The sequence below is a fragment of the Elephas maximus genome, chromosome 11 (genome assembly GCF_024166365.1).
Source record: "Elephas maximus indicus isolate mEleMax1 chromosome 11, mEleMax1 primary haplotype, whole genome shotgun sequence".
Lineage (NCBI taxonomy): Eukaryota > Metazoa > Chordata > Mammalia > Proboscidea > Elephantidae > Elephas > Elephas maximus.
The window spans coordinates 12,165,891-12,187,478 of NC_064829.1; the positions used below are offsets into that span (position 1 = coordinate 12,165,891).

A 21,588-nucleotide genomic window follows, 5' to 3' on the forward strand; every position below is an offset into this window, starting at 1 on the left:
CCTGTTTTGAGTTCTTTTAGGCATTTAATAGCCTCCCATCAGATTGTAATCTAAATACATATTCAAGATACTCAAATATTACATAAATTTTATCACAATCTTTCCATTAGTATAAACTTTTCAAGTTTTTCCTTACCCTGCACTACTGAAATTCCTGTTACAAATGCTGTGCCAAAAAAAACCCCAACAAACCAAACCAGTTGCCGACAAGTCAATTCCGACTCATAGTGACCCTGTAAGACAGAGCAGAACTGCCCCATAGGGTTTCCAAAGAGTGGCCAGTGGATTTGAACTGCCGATCTTTTCGTTAGCAGCCAAAACTTTAAATTCCTTCATACTATAAGTATGCAGTGATACTTTTCAAAATATATCCATTTCTACATACTCCTGAATAAATTTAAATCAGTTTTTACAGTTATATAATTCATAAAGTATATTCCCATAAAATTAATTTTGTTCAAATACTCTATAAAATTTTATAATTTTAAAATGTAATTTACTAAGAAAAAAAAGGCATTAAAACAAATTCACAAAATAAAAGACCACATTAGTTGCCCAGATTTATAAATATCCAACTTTAAAACACACTCATGCAACAGTCTCACTCTGGTGCTCATTCCATTCAGTGCTTTCTGCTCCACTGACAGTTGGAAGAAACCGCAGGTCTTGTCTTAAAAATCACAGTTCTCATTACACATGTCAAAACCAACTGGTAACTGTTTTAGAATGATGTTGGCCACCACCCCAATGGAGCTCTCAGAGGAACATATATATGTAGTTGGAGAAAGCTCTCCAGTTCTCCGTGAGCAGACTTGGGCCGCCCTCCTCTCCCCTTTGCTACTTCCCCTATGAAAAACACAGTTTTAGGCAATCTATTGTTTGAGACGCCAAGAAAAAAGGTATGAAAAGCAGGAGTACTTTAGTGTGGCTGAAACACAGCAGACTTCCATTCAGGGCTGTTCTTACCTTCTGCCTTCGAACTCCAATACCATGAGTGGGGTCCTACAGTAAGGGCCCAGGACTCTATAAGCATTGGGAACCGTGGGAGAGGGCCGCTAGGAAGTGGGAATAAGAAAAGGAGGAAAAAGTATGCCAAAACTTGCCTCCTATCTGCTCTGTAGAGGAAAGTAAAAGCCATTATTCTATACTGCAGGGCCTCTGCTCATATGAGTCAGAATCCAGGTAAGACCTTAGAGTTCAGCAATTTTGCAACAGCCTGGGAGCCATCACCATTATCAGTTTTGTTTTCCCTGAGAAACACTCTCGGAGACTAAACTTTTTAGACCACCATTCACAATCTAGGAATCGCATGAGTTAGCATTTCAGTCCTTTTGATTTCTGGGAAGCCGTGATTACTAAGATGAATAAAGGTAGTCGCCTAAGGCTGATTTATAAATTAAATTTTGTCACATGCTTTAATAAAGAAGTCTTGAACACACAAAAAATTGTTACTCTATTTAGACCCAAAAAATAAATAAATAAAAAATAATCCATGAAAGAAGGTCCTACAAAGTAGTGTATCTAAATGAGAATGTTTAATAGTTATTCATTATAGATTCATTTATTCTGACGCTATGCTAAACCTGTCTGAATAGGCTATGCGTTGGAATCGACTCGACGGCACACAACAACAGTAGTCTCCACGAAGAAAACAATTAATTCAGTCTCAGAAAGCAATCAACAGATTCTTCTTCAGTCATTTGTTTTTGATTCATTGGCAAAACATACCTGTGTCTCTTCTCTCACTGGACAGCTATTGGCAAGTTTCAATCAAGATACCTACTTTCAAACTTAGAGTCTCCAAAAAGTGTTTATATTAAAATATGATTAAGTGAGATCTTGGCAAACAGAACTTTATTACTGAAATTGTTCATTAAGCTTAAATTGAGGTGAAGTTTAAAAAAAAAATCTAATAGGACTCTACCTTTCTGGATCCAGCTATTGGTACCTTAGGACTTAAGTTTAAATAATAACAAATTAAATGCCCTACTTAATGACACTATTTGGCTGTTAAGATCCTGCCCAATTTTCACAGGTGAGCATTTAGCATACTAGGTCATTTATGCCCCTATATATGATTCTCAGGAAACCCTGGTGGCGTAGTGGTTAAGTGCTATGGCTGCTAACCAAGAGGTGAGCAGTTTGAATCCGCCAGGCACTCCTTGGAAACTCTACGGGGCAGTTCTACTCTGTCCTACAGGGTTGCTATGAGTCGGAATCGACTCGACGGCAGTGGGTTTGGTTTTGGGTTTATATGATTCTCAAGAGACAGACATCATAATCTAATCAAATGACAGATCAAGAAAACTAAGAAAACCGCTCTCATGCTGCTGAGTCAAGTTTTTACTGCTAGCAGCACAATGAACAATAAATTTTAACATTAGACTACAGCAGAACAGCAGGTATCTTTTAATATTTAATTAAATGTGCCTGGGTGGCACATGGCACAAGTGGTTTACGCTCAACTAACCTAAAGGTTGGCAGTTCAAACCTACCCAGATCACCAAGGAAGAAAGGTGTGGCAATCTGTTACCATAAAGATTACAGCCAAAACTCAACATTGTAAAAATGTCTGTTCTACCAAAAATGATCTATAGATACAATGCAATTCTGATCCAAATTCCAGTGACTTTTTTTTTTTCATTAACTTTTATTGAGCTTCAAGTGAACGTTTACAAATCAAGGCAGAGTGTCACATATATACACCTTACTCCATACTCTCACTTGCTCTCCCCCTAATGAGTCAGCCCTTCCAGTCTCTCCTTTCGTGACAATTTTGCCAGCTTCCAACTCTCTCTATCCTCCCATCCCCTCTCCAGACAGGAGATGCTAACACAGTCTCAAGTGTCCACCTGATATAAATAGCTCACTCTTCATCAGCATCTCTCTCCTACCCACTGTCCAGTCCCTTTCATGTCTGATGAGTTGTCTTCGGGAATGGTTCCTGTCCTGGGCCAACAGAAGGTTTGGGGACCATGACCGCCGGATTCCTCTAGTCTCAGTCAGACCATTAAGTATGGTCTTTTTGTGGGAATTTGGGGTCCGCATCCCACTGATCTCCTGCTCCCTCAGGGGTTCTCTGTTGTGCTCCCTGTCAGGGCAGTAATCAGTTGTGGCCAGGCACCAACTAATTCTTCTGGTCTCAGGATGATGTAGGTCTCTGGTTCATGTGGCCCTTTCTGTCTCTTGGGCTCTTAGTTATCTTGTGACCTTGGTGTTCTTCGTTCTCCTTTGATCCAGGTGGGTTGAGACCAATTGATGCATCTTAGATGGCCGCTTGTTAGCGTTTAAGACCCCAGACGCCACATTTCAAAGCGGGATGCAGAATGTTTTCATAATAGAATTATTTTGCCAATTGACTTAGAAGTCCCCTTAAACCATGGTCCCCAAACCCCTGCCCTTGCTCCGCTGACCTTTGAAGCATTCAGTTTATCCCGGAAACTTCTTTGCTTTTGGTCCAGTCCAGTTGAGCTGACCTTCCATGTATCGAGTATTGTCCTTCCATTCACCTAAAGCAGTTCTTATCTACTAATTAATCAGTAAAAAACCCTATCCCACCCTCCCTCCCTGCCCCCCTCGTAACCACAAAAGTATGTGTTCTTCTCAGTTTATACTATTTCTCAAGATCTTATCATAGTGGTCTTATACAGTATTTGTCCTTTTACCTCTGACTAATTTCGCTCAGCATAATGCCTTCCAGGTTCCTCCATGTTATGAAATGTTTCACAGATTCCAGTGACGTTTTTTAATGAGATAGAGAAACAAATCACCAACTTCTTATGGAAGGGAAAGAGGCCCTGGATAAGTAAAGCATTACTGAAAAAACAGAACAAAGCGGGAGGCCTCACTCTACCCGATTTTAGAAGATATTATACCGCCACAGTAGTCAAAACAGCCTGGTGCTGGTACAACAACAGATACATAGACCATTGGAACAGAATTGAGAATCCAGACATAAGCCCATCCACATATGAGCAGCTGGTATTGACAAAGGCCCAAAGTCAGTTAAATGGGGAAAAGACAAGTCTCTTTAACAAATGGTGCTGGCATAACTGGATATCTATCTGCAAAAAAATGAAACAAGACCCATACCTCACACCATGCATGAAAACTAACTCAAAATGGATCAAAGACCTAAATATAAAATCTAAAATGATAAAGATCATGGAAGAAAAAATGGGCACAACACTAGAAGCCCTAATACATGGCATGAACAGTATACAAAACATTACTAACAATGCAGAAAAGAAACTAGATAACTGGGAGCTCCTAAAAATCAAACACCTATGCTCATCCAAAGACTTCACCAAAAGAGTAAAATGACTACCTACAGACTGGGAAAAAGTTTTTAGCTATGACATTTCCGATCAGCATCTGATCTCTGAAATCTACATGATACTGCAAAAACTCAACAACAAAAAGACAAATAACCCAATTAAAAAATGGGCAAAGAATATGAACAGACACTTCACTAAAGAAGACATTCAGGTAGCTAACAGATACATGTGGAAATGCTCACGATCCTTAGCCATTAAAAAAAAGAAATGCAAATCAAAACTACAATGAGATTTCATCTCACTCCAACAAGGCTGGCATTAATCCAAAAAACACAAAATAATAACTGTTGGAGAGGCTGTAGAGAGACTGGAACACTTACACACTGCTGGTGGGAATGTAAAATAGTACAACCACTTTGGAAATCGATCTGGGGCTTCCTTAAAAAGGTAGAAATAGAGCTACCATATGATCCAGCAATCCCTCCCACTCCTTAAAATATATCCCAGAGAAACAAGAGCCTTCACACAAATAGATATATGCACACCCATGTTTACTGCAGCACAGTTTACAATAGCAAAAAGATGGAAACAACCAAGATGCCCCTCGATGGATGAATGGATAAATAAATTATAGTATATTCACACAATGGAATAATACACATCAATAAAGAAAAATGATAAATCTGTGAAACATTTCATAACATGGAGGAAATATGGAAGGCATTATGCTGAGTGAGATTAGTTGCAAAAGGACAAATATTGTATGAGACCACTATTATAAGAACTCAAGAAAGAGTTTAAACACAGAAAAAAATATTCTTTGATGGTTACGAGGTGAGGAAGAGAGGGAGGGAGAGGAGAATTCACTAACTAGATAGTAGATAAGAACTACTTTACGTGAAGGGAAAGACAACACACAATACAGGAAAGGTCGGCACAACTGGACTAAACCAAAAGCAAAGAAGTTTCCAGAATAACCTGGATGCTTCGAAGGCCAGAGTAGCAGGGGCAGGCGTCTGGGAACCATGGTTTCAGGGGACACCTAAATCAACTGGCATAATAAAATCTATAAAGATAACATTCTGCATCCCATGTTGGAGAGTGGTGTCTGGGGTCTTCAACGCTAGCAAGCAGCCATCTAAGATGCATCAATTGGTCTCAACCCACCTGGACCAAAGAAGAATGAAGAACACCAAATACACAAGGTAATTATGAGCCCAAGAGACAGAAAGGACCACATAAATCAGAGACTACGTCAGCCTGAGACCAGAAGAACTAGATGGTGCCTGGCTACAACTGATGACTGCTCTGACAGGGAACACAACAGAGGATCCCTTATGGAGCAGGAGAACAGTGCGATGGAGACCTCAAATTCTCCTAAAAAGTCCAGAGTTAATGGTCTGACTGAGACTAGAAGGACCCTGGAGGTCATGGTCCCCAGACCTTCTGTTAGCCCAAGACAGGAACCATTCCAAAGCCAATTCTCCATATAGGGATTGGACTGGACTATAAGAGAGAAAATGATACTGGTAAGGAGTGAGTTTCTTGGCTCAGGTAGAGACATGAGACTATGTGGGCAGCTCCTGTCTGGAGGGGAAATGAGAAGGCAGAGGGGGACAGAAGGTGGTTGGATGGACAGGGGGAATACAGGGTAGAGAGTAGTGTGCTATCTCGTTAGTGGGAGAGCAACTAGGAGTACATAGGAAGGTCCATATAAATTTTTGTATGAGAGACTGACTTGATTTGTAAACTTTGTTAAAGCACAGTAAAAATAAAATAACCACACACACACACGCACACACACAAAGATTACAGCCAATCTAGTCCTCCTCTTTAACACACAGGTTTGCCATGAGTCGGAAACGACCTGATGGTAACAGGTCTGGTTTGGTTTTGGTTTACTAGCAGAAGTCAGTTTTTCTACTGGGTAGCCTGTTCTGTTTATGGCTTACACCAAAAAGATTTAACAAACTTTCTCTAAAATTACTTCACAGTTCTCAATGAGGATTCAAAGTATAAATGGACACATGAATACAATTTTAGACAACTTACCTGCGTCCTCGTACTAGCAATCTGGAGGCTTTTCCTAGTAATTCAACTGCCTGTCGTAAGCGTTCCTCGTTCTGAAAGAATCAAAGGAAAGGGAGTATTGGCTGCATTGTGAGCCCAAAAAAGATTTAAAAAATAGTCAACACTTTTCTGTTTTACTATATATTATAAATTTCACAAACATTCTAGGTACTTGAAGAAAGAAAATAAAATTCAAACTTACTTCAAACACATTAGCTGTCTGTTGATATAACTGTACAGCCTTTTCTGGATCCACATTTTCTATAAGCCTGAATTAGAAAATATATGACTCATACGTGAAACAGAAATTATGTTTCAAAGCATTTTATTAAAACAAAAATAACAATGACCTCCATTTGCTGTGGTTGTAACAACAGTCGTATACACTCACTTTCCTGCTCGCTCCAATGCCATGGCTGCTGTGTCTGGGGTGCCGTTTTCCAGGTACATCATGCTAGCTTTCTCAATCAACTGAACAGCCTCTGGTAGTTTCTGCATCTCCTTTTGGCAGAGAGTACAGCATGAATCAGAAAACTTAAGAAATATAAATAATCTGAAATTCAATTATTTTATCCTTAATTCATGAAAGTAAGTGACTCAAAGATTTTTTTGTTGCTGGTGTTGTTAGTTGTCATTGAATAGGCCCCCGACTCATGGCGACCCCAGGCAGGACAGAACAAAACACTGTCCTGCGCCATCCCTATGATCAACTGTGGACTGGACCAGTGGGACCCATACTCAGGGCTCTCAATGGCTGAATTCTGGAAGTAGATTGCCAGGGCTTTCTTCCTAGTCTGTCTTAAGTCTGGAAGCTCTGCTGAAATCTGTTCAGCATTACAGCAACATGCAAGCCACCACTGACAGATGGGTGGTGGCTACCCATGATGTGCACTGACTGGCCAGGATCAAACCCGGGTCTCCTATAAAGAAGGCAAGAATATTACAAAACAATAAACATATTTAAAATTAGATACCTTCACAGCATCACTCTGCCAATCAAGCTTCATTTAACCAAACCAAAAAAGTATCAGTTAACTTCTACACATTTCATCATTACTTCTGTTTCAGGAAAACTATATAAAAACAGCAAAAAATCCCCACAGATAACCTTGCCCTTTACTGTTTTTTAAGCACCTGAAATTCTTTAAACATTTACCAAGTCCCTAATATATACAAACCCAATGCTGTCAAGTAGATTCTGACTGATAGTGACCCTGGAGGACAGAGAAGAACTGCTCCATAGGGTTTCCAAAGCTGTAGTTTTTCCAGAAGCAGGCTGCCACATCTTTCTCCTGTGGAGCGGCTGGTGGCTTTAAACAACTCACCTTCCAGTTAGCAGCCAGGTGCTTAATCACTGCACCATCAGAACTCCCACTAATCCATACAAAGCCTATGCCAATGACTGCAAACTGGTAGCCCAAGGGCTGTACCTCATTTCCAAGTACATTCTGCTGGAACCAAACAGTACTTTAAAATCAGACACCTTCACAAAATTTGCTTTACGGCTCCCTTGGAAAAATACTACAAGCTATGATAGCAGTAGACTTGCATTCCCATATAGCAAGAATGGGCTGGGCTGAGCAGCAGCTGTCTCCTCCAGCCAAGGCACCCTGCCTTCTGGAGCTGGCTGTGTTCCTCCCCAGCCATACTGCCTCCCACGCCCCGGCCTGCCTCACTCCTTTCAGTTACTCCCCTGAGCCTGACTTCACCTGAGTCTCAACCCTCTTCTGCGCCATGAACAGAATAAATTTTATCTCTTACTGTTAAACTACAGGTCGCAGCATCTTGTGGTCCTAATATCTAACATCTGCAAACTAAATATTTTTAAAAAGGTTTTAATCATTTAAAAGATAGTTATACCTTAAATTAGGCTCTACAATGACACCTCACAGATCATTTTTAAATATGCCCATTAAATCCCTCACCAAGTTGACAAATTCATACGCTATCCTAACAAAACTGCTGGCCTCATTCTACCAAGGTTAAAATATATGGTAACTTTCATTAGTTAACTATAGTGACTAGAAGTCCTGGTGGCACAGGGGTTAAGAGCTGGGCTGCTAACCAAAAATGGTTGATAGTTTGAATCCAGCAGCCACTCCTTGGAAATCCTATGGGGCAGTTCTAGCCTGTCCTATAAAACAGAGTAGAAGATACTATATGAAATAAATGTTGGATCATTTACTCAAAGGGAATGATATCAGTTATCGTTTCAAGTCACAATGAAGAAAATATTTTTATATATATAGAAACCAAAGGTCAATGGAAAGAAACAGTCTAGAGTATATGAGAAGGAAGAGGAAGCAAGCCAAACAAAATCTACTTCATCCACTTTAGTCCTGAGGCTTGCTTCTGGCTTTTGCAGAGTACTTCTTCCCCCAATTCGCCTATCCATTAATTCAACAAATACAAACAGAACATCTACAACATACAAAGTATCTGGGGGATAGAAGGAAACGTAACACAGGGTACTATCCTTCCGAAGTTTTACTCTAGTAGTAAGACATACTACTAGAGTAAAACTTTTTTTTTTTTAGTAAGACATACATAGCAATAACTACATTAGAAGGCAGTATGAAAGAAGCATCACATAAGTTAAATATTTTCAAAATATCCTTGCATCAAGTGTGATTATGAGTAACAAAGGCACAACCACCAGGCTGATACCTCTCCATAAAGACGACAGGCTGCCTACTTGAGAGTTACACCATTCACCATGCTCCTCCAGCATGGCCGAATGACGAAGCAAAAACATGCCTATTTTCAGTGCCTTGGGCGCCTCGGTGGCCTTATCACTCCTCTGGGGCAAAGAGGATATGAAATCATGCCAGTCGTAAAATGACAGAACCAGAAATTAATCCAACGATCCAACAGAGTTCCTCAAGCTTCTACCTACAAACTGTCACTCCCCAAGTCTCTGTGGAGTATGAATGTGAAGGTTTGTATGACCAATCGGAAATTTTAGCCACAGAATTAATTTTGGACCATGTAACTGAAACTCTACAGTGGTGCCCAGGACTGTATAAAGGCATGAAATTTAAATACGAGACCATGCCAGAAAGCATTTTCCTTAGTCTGTGTCCCATCCATTAAGTTTATTTTCCCTTCCTTCAAAGTGGTGCTTTTCAAACCTCAAATTAAACAGATTCTTGAACAACGGAAAAGAGCTTGAAAAATAACATCTCCTTATGAAGACTCAAGTCTTAAGCCAGCCCTTAGAACATAAACTGGCTAGCTTAGTGTGTGAGGATTATAGCGCTCTAGTACTTGGTATGAAAAGAGCATATCCTAACGATAGGCGCCAGGTACACTGAGACTATGACAGCCACTTGGAAACTTGCCAGTTCTCAAGGGAAACTCAGAGACAGAAGTCCAGGGCAGACCCCTGGCTTCTGTGGCTACAACAGAAATTCCAGCTGTTAAGGAAATGCTGCCGACAAACTGCGTTGCATAACCAAATATAAACTCAGACACGTATTTAGTCAGAAAAGCTTTATTTCCCTGACTATACAACCGTTTATTACAAGGGAGTGCCATAATCTAAACATTTTCCTATTATTAAGAACTTATTTAGACAAGTGACATTTTTTTTCTCATAAACAATGCAGCAATAAACATCCTTATGCATAAATCCCTGCTCTCTCTATTTCTTTAAGATAGATCCACAGAATTGGAATTCTGGGTTAAAGGCTATGAAAATTCTTAAAGCTCTTTAGATATGCTATGAAATTATTTTTCAAAATCATGTAAGAAAATTTACATGATAAAATGTAAACAGCAAGATACAAAACTGTGCATCGAGTATAACCTCAGTTTTGTATAAGAAAATATACACATATAGAAAGACTAGAAGGAAAAAATAGACATGTTAATAACCAAACCAAAATCAAACCCGTCGCCACCGAGTCCATTCCGATTCATAGTGACCCTACAGGGCAGAGGAGAACTGCCCCATAGAGTTTCCAAGGAGCGCTTGGTGGATTTGAACTGCCAACTGTTTGGTTAGCAGTCGCAGCACTTAACCACTACACCATAATGGCTAATCACTTTTTAGAGGTTAGCACTTAACCACTAGGCCATAATAGCTAATCACTTTTTTTTAGAGGTTAGCACTTAACCACTAGGCCATAATAGCTAATCACTTTTTAGAGGTTAGCAGTTGCAGCACTTAACCACTAGGCCATAGAGGTTAGCAGTAGCAGCACTTAGCCACTGCGCCATAATAGCTAATCACTTTTTTAATCTTCCCAGTATTTTCTAAATGCTCTACAATGAGCATGCATTCACTTAAAAAAATAAACACTACAAAAGTCACAGAAATCAAAAACAAACCAAAAACTTGACTAAAGTATAAGTTCTTAAAATAAAGCTTCATAATAAATAATTCAAAATAGCTTTTATCGTACTAGAGAACAAACGTAAGAATAGAAAGGAACATTTTCTATCTCCACTGCCATTTGGCACACCCTTAGAGTCAGTGTCACCAATGTTCTGTCTCACCACAAGAGGATATCAAGTCCTAACCTGCTTTTAAAAAAAAAAAAAAAAAAAAAACCAGAAATATTTAAAGTGGCATAGGCATATTAGTCAAAATATTACACTCAAAAAGAATCAGAGTTAAACTAGCAAAAGTACTTAAGTTTTCTGGCTCTTTTTGTTCCCCATCGGTATTTGTAAAACAAGCAAAAATTTCTTCTTTCTATAACCCGTGGATAGTAATGAATATTTACTACATTAAGATGCCCTGGTTACAGTGCTGTTCTCAGCTCCCTCCATTAAATTCTCTTACATTTCACTCTAAAACTCCCTACCTTAAGAGACACAGAATATACCCTATGGGTCCAATAAGCATTACTTATGACAGGAAATCATAACTTAGCACCTCTTCCCTTATACCAAGGAAGCTTTTCACCCTCAACTTAACTTTTACTCTAATGGCTTGTAGTTCATTCATTTTACCTACAGAACAGTCATTACAGGACAACAGAGTTACACTACTGACCTTCAACATCATGCCAGCTTGCTCATAAGCTCTGCAAAGAGAATACAATTTCTCGGATTAGATCTCAATTATTAAGTAAGAGGGGGGAAATTTCCTACTACTTGTACAGGAAGTTATCTCAAAATTAGCTCAGGCACAACATATTACTGGAGATTTGTGATTATTACACAATATAATTTTCTCTTTTTCCTTTTTGTAATTACTCCTTAGGAACGTCAGACATTTGAGTTGAAAAGGGTTTTATTTTGCAGATGCAAAATTAAGTAAGGGTCAAGAAAGGTTAAATGACTTTCTATCAGGCAAATGTAAACCCAAGTTTTAAAATAAGTAAGTACTCGCTACAAAACCTGGAAGAAGGTTCTGGCTTCTCTTCTACAGGCACTATTAACTAACAAGGAAGAGGGGAAAAAAGAGATTTCAGCTTACTTCATTTTTCAAAGGCTATTAAACAAAATGATCCCAAAAACACTACACTAATTTTAATTTAAACCTCTCTTGTCTAGGGGTGACTCTGTGTCTACGGTTCAAGTGACAACTAAGCCAAATGGAAATGACTATTTTAATCAATACAAACTAATTCAGTAATTATGAATTTACAACTTGGGGAAAACTTAATGAGCTACAGAAAGCAGCAACATTCAAAACATATAATCTGCAAATACATGCAAACGTGCAGAATTTTTACTTACTTGGCAGCATGAAAAAGACTGAATGGATGTCACAAGGTGAAAATTAAGGAAAAAAAAAAAGGAATCAACAATTTCTAAAGACCTACTCTCTAAAAGACAAAGTTAACTAAGTAATTGCCCAGTTGGCTCCAAAAGACAAATCCTAAAAACAGACACAGTAAAAACAATATACTGCCTGTTGATGTCACATATTGTTAGGTGCCGTCGAGTCGGTTCCTACTCATGGCAACCTTACGCACAACGAAACACTGCCTGGTCCTGTACCATCCCCACAATTGTTGCTATGCTTAAGCCCACTGTTGCTGCCACTATGTCAATCCATCTCATTGAGGGTCTTTCTTTTTTTCATTAACCCTCTACTCTACCAAGCATGACGTTCTTCTCCAGGGGCTGGTCCCTGCTGACAACATGTCCAAAGTATGTAAGATGTAGCCTCACCATCCTTGTTTCTATGCAGCATTCTGGTTGTACTTCTTCCAAGACAGATTTGTTCTTTCTTTTGGCAGTCCATGGTATATTTAGTATTTTTCTCCAACACAATTCAGAGTCATCAACTCTTCTTCAGTCTTCCTTATTCATTGTCCAGCTTTTGCATACATATGAGGCAACTGTAAATACATGGCTTGGGTCAGGCACACCTTAGACCTCAAGGTGACATCTTTGCTATTTAACATTGTAAAGAGATCTCTTGCAGCTGATTTGCCCAATGCAACGCATCTTTTGATTTCTTGACTGCTGCTTCCATGGCTGTTGATTGTGCATCCAAGTAAAATGAAATCCTTGACAACCTCAATCTTTTCTCAGTTTATCATGATGTGTATTATTGGTCCATTTGTGAGGATTTTTGTTTTACATTGAGGTGTAATCTATACTGAAGGCTGTGGTCTTTGATCTTCATCAGTAAGTGCTTCAAGTCCTCTTCACTTTCAGCAAGCATGATAGTGTCACCTGCATAACACAGGTTGTTAATGAGTCTTCCCCCAATCCTGATGTCCCATTCTTCTTCATATAGTCCATTTTTTCAGATTATATACTCAGTATACAGATTGAATAAGTATGGTGGAAGGATACAACCCTGCCAAACGCCTTTTCCGATTTTAAACCATGCAGTATCCTCTTGTTCCATTTGAATGACTGCCTCTTGATCCATGTACAGATTCCTCATGAGCCCAATTAAGTGTTCTGGAATTCCCATTCTTTGCAATGTTATCCATAATTTGTTATGATCTAAACGGTCGAATGCCTTAGCATAATCAATAAAACACAGGTAAACATCTTTCTGCTATTCTCTGCTTTGAGCCAGGATTCATCTGACATCAGCAATGACAGCATCCCTGGATCCACTTCCTCTTCTAAATCCGGCTTGAATTTCCGGCAATTCCCTGTCAATCTACTGCTGCAGCCACTTTTGAATGATCTTCAGCAACATTTTGCTTGTATGTGATATTAATGATATTGTTTGATACTTTCTGCATTTGTTTGGATCACCTTTCTTGGGAATAGACATAAACATGGCTCTCTTCCAGTCGGTTGGCCAGGGAACTTTCTTCCCAATTTTTTGGCATAGACAAGTGAGCACTTCCAGCACTGCATCTATTTGTTAAAACATCTCAATTGGTATTCCATCAATTCCTGGAGCCTTGTTTTTCGTCAGTGCCTTCAGTGCAACTTGGACTTCTTCCTTCGGTGCCATCATTTCCTGATCACATGCTACCTCCTGAAATGGCTGAACATCAACCAACTCTTTTTGGTATGCTGACTCTGCGTATTCCTTCCATCTGCTTTTGATGCTTCCTGCATCGTTTAATATTTTCCCCAGAGAATCCTTCAGTATTATAACTTGGGGCTTGAATTTTTTCTTCAGTTCTTTCAGTTTGATAAATGCTGAGCGTGTTCTTCCCCTTTGGTTTTCTATCTCCAGGTCTTTGCACGTGTCATCATAATACTTCGTTTTCTTGAGCTGCCCTTTGAAACCTTTTGTTCAGCTCTTTTACTTGATCTTTTTTTTTTTTTGCTTTAGCTATGTCACATTCAAGAGCAAGTTTCAGAGTCTCTTCTGACATCCATTTAGGTCTTTTCTTTCCTTCCTGTCTTTTTAATGACCTCTTGCTTTCTTCGTGTATGATGTCCTTTATGTCATTCCACAACTTCTCTGGTCTTCGGTCACTGGTGTTCAACGTGTCAAATCTATCCTTCAGATGGTCTCTAAATTCAGGTGGGATATACTCAAGGACATACTTTGGCTCTTGTGAACTTGTTCTAATTTTCTTCAGTTTCGACTTGAACTTGTACATGAGTAACTGATGCTCTGATTCGTTGTTGGCTCCTGGCCTTGTTCTGACGGATGATACTGAGCTTTTCTATCATCTCTTTCCCCAGATGTAGTGGGTTTGATTCCTGTGTATTCCATCTGGCGAGGTCCATGTGTATAGTCGCTGCTTACGTTGGGTGAAAAAGGTACTTGCAACGAAGAAGTCGCTGGTCTTGCAAAATTCAATCATGCTATCTCTGGCATCACATCCATCACCAAGGCCATATTTTCCAACTACCAGTTGTTCTTCTTTGTTTCTAACTTTTGCATTCCAATCACTAGTAATTATCAGTGCATCCTGACTGCATGTTTGATCAATTTCAGACTGCAGCAGCTGATAAAAATCTTCTATTTCTTCATCTTTGGCCTTAGTGGTTGGTATGTAAATTTGAATAATAGTGGTATTAACTGGTCTTCCTTGTAGGCGTATGGATATTATCCTATCACTGACAGCACTGTACTTCAAGATAGATCTTGAAATGTTCTTTTTGATGATGAATGCAACGCCATCACTCTTCAAGCTGTCATTCCCAGCATAGTACACCATATGATTGTTTGATTCAAAATGGCCAATACCAGTCCATCTTAGCTCACTAATGCCTAGGATATCCGCCTTCCATTTTTGACAATTTCCAATTTTCCTAGATTCATACTTCATATACATTCCAGGTCCTGCTTATTAATGGATGTCTGCCACTGTTTCTTCTCATTTTGGGTCGTGCCACATCAGCAAATGAAGTTCTCGAAAGCTTGACTCCATTAAAGTCAACTCTACTTTGAGGAGCCAGGTCTTCCCCTGTTGTATTTTGAATGCCTTCCAACCTAAGGCACTCATCTTCCAGCACTGTATCAGACAACGTTCCTCTGCTGTTCATAAGGTTTTCACTGGCTAATTTTTTTCAGAAGTAGACCACCAGGTCCTTCTTCCTAGTCTGTTTTAGTCTGGAAGCTCAGCTGAAACCTGTCCACTGGTGGCCCTGCTGGTATTTGAATATTGGTGGCATAGCTTCCAGCATCACAGCAACACATAACTATAATTTCATAAAAACACTGATAAACACCTCATAGATTTTAAACTATTTCCATTATGGATTAATCTGAAGAATAATCAAAATGTAAGATTATTAGAACTATAATTTGCAATTGAGATTAACAGTTTAGCCAATAAGTTTTAAAATATATTAGAAAAACTTATTGTTTTAAACTACATGTAAGTTTTATTTCAAATACCTATGGAAGACTGTTTTAAATAAAATTTACACAGCAGTTTATACATTTATACATTTCCAACACCTGTGCTACATTTTCACCTTCAGTGGTCACCTATGGATTTCACTTACTTCATGGCACAGTGGTAAAGAGCTACAGCTGCTAATCAAAAGGTTGGCAGCTCGAATCCATCAGGTGCTCCTTAGAAACTCTATAGGGAAGTTCTACTCTGTCCTATAGGGTCACTATAAGTTGGAATAGACTCAACAGCAATGGGTTCATCCCAAATAAAATCATCATCAAGCAAACTCAGAAAGAGAACATAAATGAGTGACTCTGGACTCCCAAAAGCAGCTCTACAAACCAATGCGGACCAGATGATCAAACCCCACTATAAATGTTCCTTTGGAGTTTCGAACTATGTAATTTTTCTTATCATTTTCTAAATTAAAAGCACTGTACTTCACATGTAAGCAAATATTTAACAAGAAAAAACAATTTCTGTCAAAATCATCTGTCTAATTCTTTTTTAAAGGCTGGAAAAGATACGCCCTGTTATTCTCATGTGCAACAGCTTCTCTCAGGCAGGCGTCTTTGGCTTGCTCAAATTGTTTGGCATTTTTAAAAGCAACAGCTGAAACAGAACAGAAAAAAATAAACTTTCTATTTCCATATTAAAAAAATCAAATGAATCATTACTGAAACGTGTATCATGTGTGAAGTATTAGAAAATATACTTATTTCAACCAAATACTTATGAAGCTTCATAAAACTATAGAACACTATTTTTTATCTAAACTAATTTTCACACAACTTTTTGGACTACCAATTAATTTAGAAATATTTTAAAGAGTCTTTTTTTTTTTAATTGTTGACTCTTGGCAACAGGTCAGTGTTACTTCCACTCAAAAGCAAGAAGCCTTCCCAACACCAATGTCTAATCAAAGCTTAGACAGAAACTCAGACAGTATACATTAAACTAATACTCCTGAATTACAGGAAGGTTCTTTCCCACAAGATAGTAGCTTACATCATCAGTTTTACATTTAATAATAAAAACAGTGGTTTAAAAAGTTAGTTATAGTTAGTTCATCTTCTGAGTTATTCAAAAACTGAAAACCAAAAAATACATTAAAATATTTATAATAAACCCTCCTGGTTGGTACAATCTTTAAAACACATGCATTAACAACTTTTTTTTTTTTTAAACAACGCTTATACACTGTATAGGTAGGTGTCTGTGAAACAGGCATTTCACTGTCCAGAGCTAAGTGTACGCTGCTAGTGTTGTACATGTTTCTTCATAAGAACAGTAACAATTAGGAGTGGCCCTAAACTACGATCTCAGAAATTTGGGAAAACTTACCAAGGGTTGCTTGGAAATAAGGAGATCCAGAAGTAGAAATCATACTGCTTTGAGAAAACATTATTTTTTTTAAAAAAATCATGCTCATAAAGTTTGCTTTAATAAAATGTCAAAAAGAAACAACACTGAAACCATTCTCATCCTGGATTTCCTCATTTTGTTTTTTTAAAAAAGAAATCTGTACTAATTATTTATTTTCCATGACCCCTTAAAGAAAATTTTTGATTTTTGAAGAAGTTCATGGTGTCAGAGGCACACAAAATAAATGTGCTACATTTCTCCCATTGAGGAGACTTGCAAAAATGATGCCCCCCTCCAGTCACAAAAGTGTATAAAAAAGGTATAAAACAATACTGAAGGCCTGTATCTGTGCACCACCAACCCTGTCCCCAGCTCTGCTGTCATGAAAGACAGGTAGCAGGATCACCAATTCAGCCCTCAACACAGCTGAAATAAGTCAGAAAAAAATGCAAGAGCTTAATCCATTTTATAAAAGCTATTACAATCTGACAGGAAGCACTAAGAATAAATGTCACTCTGAGATGAAGTTATTAGACTGTTCTAAAATGATATACTGGAGTGACAGGAATATAGTCACACATACCTGCTTTTCCATATTCAGAAGCAGCACTGTCATAATCTGGCTTCCATTTTAAAAAACCAGTCTTCAGGCTAAGAAAAAAGGAAGACAAATTTCATATAATTTGTCAACTATATTTATAAGTCGAACTTTGCTTACAATGGCATTTCAAAAAAAAAAAAAAAAAAAGGAGAAGAAGCCATCAGGTACAAATTCCCCATCTAGCCCACCTCTATCCAAACCTATTTATCACTAAATACACTCGTACCACTTGCCCTCCCACTGTCATGGATGTGGTGTCCTCCTTTTAAAATGTCAGCAGAATAGCCACAGAGAGCAGAGGTTCTGTGTGTGGTCCCCCTACCAGCATCATCAGCAATACATGAGAACTCGTTAGAAATGCCAATTTTTGAGCCCCGTCGCTGACCTACTGACCTAGAAACTCTGTGGTGAGGTGCGGCTACGTACGTTTAACAAGCCTTGACGCACATTAAAGCTTGAGAACCTTTAAGCACAGTATCGAGTGTGCAGTTGGAGTCCTAACACTGGAGTTCAGAGAACCAGTTGCCATTGAGTTGATTGCATCTCATGCAACCCCATGTGTGTCAGAACAGAACTGTGCTCCACACAGCAGTTTCAAGGGCTGTGTTTTTGGGAAGTAGACTGCCAGGCCTTTCTTTCCAGGTACCTATGAATGGGCTTAAACCTTCAACGTTTAAGTTAACAGCCAAGTGTGTTAAAAATTTGCACCACTTAGGGACCTGGAGCTCAGAGGAGAGTCTAGATACAAACTGGGGAGTCATCAGAATATGGGCATAGGCAAAATCACCTAGAGAGATTGTAGAAAGAAAACAGAAAGACAAGGAACACAAACATTCAGAGGCAAACAAAGGGAGTCAGCATAAAAGGCTGAGAGCCAGCAATTAGTGTAAAGGAAGGACGACCAAGAAAAGAGAAGGATGTTATCAAAACCAAGAGAAGCTGCTTTCCATGATCAATAATGACTTCTTAGATGCCAAATCAAAGGACAATCAATTCTGAGTCCTTTTGTCTTTTCTGCAATATTTTCTTTATTATTTTAAAATATTTTCACATTTATAGTTTAATCTAGCTCAATGACTCACACTTGGCATAAGCACTGCAAAATAAACACCATCTTAAATTCTGAACTTCAATAAAATTAACAGAAGTCTGCTTAGCTGTGAGTTGGAATCGACTCCACGGCATTGGGAATTGGGTTTTTTTTTTTTTGCTTACACATAACACTGTTAGCTTCAAAGGAATCCGCAACTGGGGAAGTACACCCTTCACTGTGAGGCAGCATGCGAACTGCCCAAAGCCCCTAACTTATAAGCTTTTTTGCCAACTGAACTTATTTAACACTTGTTTTGTGTAGGTACTATTAAAAGGATTGAAATCTGTAAGCAACTTTTAAAGCTTAACAAGAATTTTATTGCTCAAAAAATAAAATTCTTAAATTGCAACTTCAAAGTTCTCATTTTAACTCCAAAGTTCTCATTACATTCTGTATATTAACATATTTTTTAAATCTCACCAAAACAAGAGAAAATCATTCAATTATATCTACTGCACTATACATACAAAGAGCCAAAGTCATTAAGGCTTGTCAACTCTATTCGATAAAGGTTGCCCAATCCTGCCCCGCCTTGCCCTTACAGCCTTCTGACATGCCTACAGCACCTTCAGGAGAGTCACCTTTCCTGCTCTGCCCTCCTCTTCCATTGCACCCACCATGGGAAACTAACTTTCCTTTCTCTATACCTTCACCATAACCACTATTCTATGAATACCTTATTTCTACTCATGTGTTTCCTTGTCTATTTTCCTATCAATTCTAAACTTTGAGGAAGGGAACCACTTTTGGCTGACCCCTGTATCCCCAGCAACAACTCTGTAGATGTCTGCCTACTGAATATGCTGAAGTTCTAACCCCCGCCAGGCCATGCTCCACATTTTCACCGCATTTATTTTGCCAAAAACAGGTCTAACCACACCCACTGATTATTCAATGCCTAGAAAAGCTAAGGTTCGAGACCATTAGAATGGCAGCCCCTTCTGTCCCACCTCTTCTTTGCTCTAGCTTTTTGGGGCACTCCCCCTACTACATTTACTGTCCCCTGTGTGCCTCTTCAAACCTGGTGGCACAGTGGTTAAGAGCTCGGCTGCTAACCAAAAGGCTGGCAGTTCAAATTCATCAGCTGCTCCTTGGAAACCATATGGGGCAGTTCTACTCTGTCCTATAGGGTCGCTGAGTCGAAATCGACTCAATGGCAACAGGTTTGGTGCACCTCTTTGGAGGCTTGGTGGCACAGGGGTTAAAACCTCAGCTACTAACCAAAAGGTAGGCAGTTCGAATCCACTAGCCACTCCTTGGAAACCCTACGAGGCAGTTCTACTATAGGGTCTTTATGCGTTGGAACAGACTCAAGGGCAGCGGGTTTGGTTTTTTGCGCGCCTCTTCAGGCCTCTGAAAATACTGCACCCTGTGCATAGAACCTCTCTCATGGGATTTCCTTGTCTAATAAAATCTCATTTTTCAGGCCCTGCTCAGAAATCACCTCTCTATGAAACCTTCCTAAATCTCCCCAGGCAGAATAAACTCCTCCCCCTCCCTTACCAAAACACATTTAATACATCTCTATTACAGTCCTTATCGTGGACACTATTCTACTTTTGTGACTGCTCCCACCAGAGAGTGATATTGCCTGAGCACCTCCTGCACCGCCTCACACACTGCCCGGAAGTAGTAGGGTACAAAGGAAAGACAGTTCTTCGACTCTTGGAAAACTGCCTCTGCCACCGTGCAGCCTTGGAAAGTCACTGCGAGACTTCTCTGAGTCTCGTTTCCTCTTCAGTAAAACAGGAATAGCTAATTGGAAACCTGTGAAGATCTCAGATTACGTATATGGAGCACCTAGAACAGAGCACAAAGTAGACTTCTCATTGTAACTGCTAAATAAGTTTGTTGGAATAATGAATTCGTAAGCCGACTGTGAGGCAGCGTCAGAAAGAACGATGAAGGACAATCAGTTCAATTCCACAAATATCTGTGGGGTCCCTACTAGACACTATAGGAGAAGCTGACAGAACAAATACTGAGGGAGTACCGTTCTTGCCCTCAGGAACACACTGATGGGAAATGGCAGGGGTTCATCTGTGTAGCCCACTCCCCCAACACACGGGGTCTTTCGGAGCACTGATTCTCGAGGAGCGATTCTGTCTCGCAGAGGGCATTTCTGGTTGTCAGAAAGGAGAAGGGTGCCGCTGGCATCTAGCACGCAGAGGCCAGGGATGCGGCTGCTCATCCTACAGTGCGCGGGACAGCCCCCAGCACAGCGAATCGTCGCTCCGGAGCGCAGACGCTGACACACTGTTGTTGAGGAAAAGCCGCAGGGTCGAAAGGATGAGCAGCCTGCACGGGCCCGTCCTCCCACCGGGGCGGCTGGACGACGCCGCCCGAGGCCACGGGCCGGCCCCGGGGACCCCACCCTCTGGGGTACGCAGAGCTCCGAGCAGCCTCCCAGGGCCGACAGCGCGGCACAACCCCACCCACGTCCCTGCGCCCTCCCTCCACCCCGCAGGGTCTTAAGCCCGGGCCGGGGGGTCGCGAGCCCAGCGGCCGTCTGTAGAGCCTCTCACTCACTATTTCTCTGCTTTGGCGAGGTGCTCCAGCCCCTCGTTTATTTTCTGAGCGGCCATCTCCAAAGGCCGGAGGCCGACGGGGGCAGACGTGCGTCTTGCCGTCGTCCCGACAGCGCCAGGCCGCGCAGGCGTGGGAACGCGAGACGGAAGTGGGCTACGGCAGAGAGGAGGGCTCAAAACAGCGAAGGCAAACGCAGCGGCCGCAGCGACTCCGCCCCTGCTGTGGAGGCGACGCGCAGACGCAGAGCGCCCGCAGGGCGGGTGTTTCCCCGGGTGTTTCTGTAGGGACCCCTAAGGTGTTTGGTTCGTTCGTTTGTTCATTCTCTCGTTCCCTTACTGATTCGATCGTTCATTGCACTCTAGGCGCCAGAGAATCAGCAGGGCTTGTAACATACAGAAACCCCGCCCTCAGATAGCCTTG

The 21,588-nt window shown here is 40.3% G+C and overlaps 1 protein-coding gene across 4 annotated transcripts in view; it reads right to left on the reverse strand.

The window, feature by feature from the left end:
- The window catches only part of NAPG (NSF attachment protein gamma), a 38,505-nt gene extending 17,184 nt beyond the window's left edge, over window positions 1-21,321 (reverse strand). Inside the window, exons 1-8 of one of the 4 annotated variants that reach the window (XM_049901854.1) lie at window positions 21,169-21,320; window positions 17,529-17,596; window positions 16,108-16,192; window positions 12,039-12,056; window positions 11,350-11,380; window positions 6,739-6,848; window positions 6,550-6,616; window positions 6,330-6,400 (exon numbers count right to left, since the gene is read on the reverse strand). In XM_049901854.1, the coding sequence (XP_049757811.1) occupies window positions 6,330-6,400; window positions 6,550-6,616; window positions 6,739-6,848; window positions 11,350-11,380; window positions 12,039-12,056; window positions 16,108-16,192; window positions 17,529-17,596; window positions 21,169-21,224 (506 nt within the window). In that variant the 5' untranslated portion in view covers window positions 21,225-21,320. Of the gene's footprint in view, window positions 1-6,329; window positions 6,401-6,549; window positions 6,617-6,738; window positions 6,849-11,349; window positions 11,381-12,038; window positions 12,057-16,107; window positions 16,193-16,924; window positions 16,972-17,528; window positions 17,597-21,168 lie in introns of those variants that run through there. The other 3 variants (XM_049901852.1, XM_049901851.1, XM_049901853.1) reach the window with 3 other exon arrangements.
- Window positions 21,322-21,588: the final 267 nt, after the last annotated feature.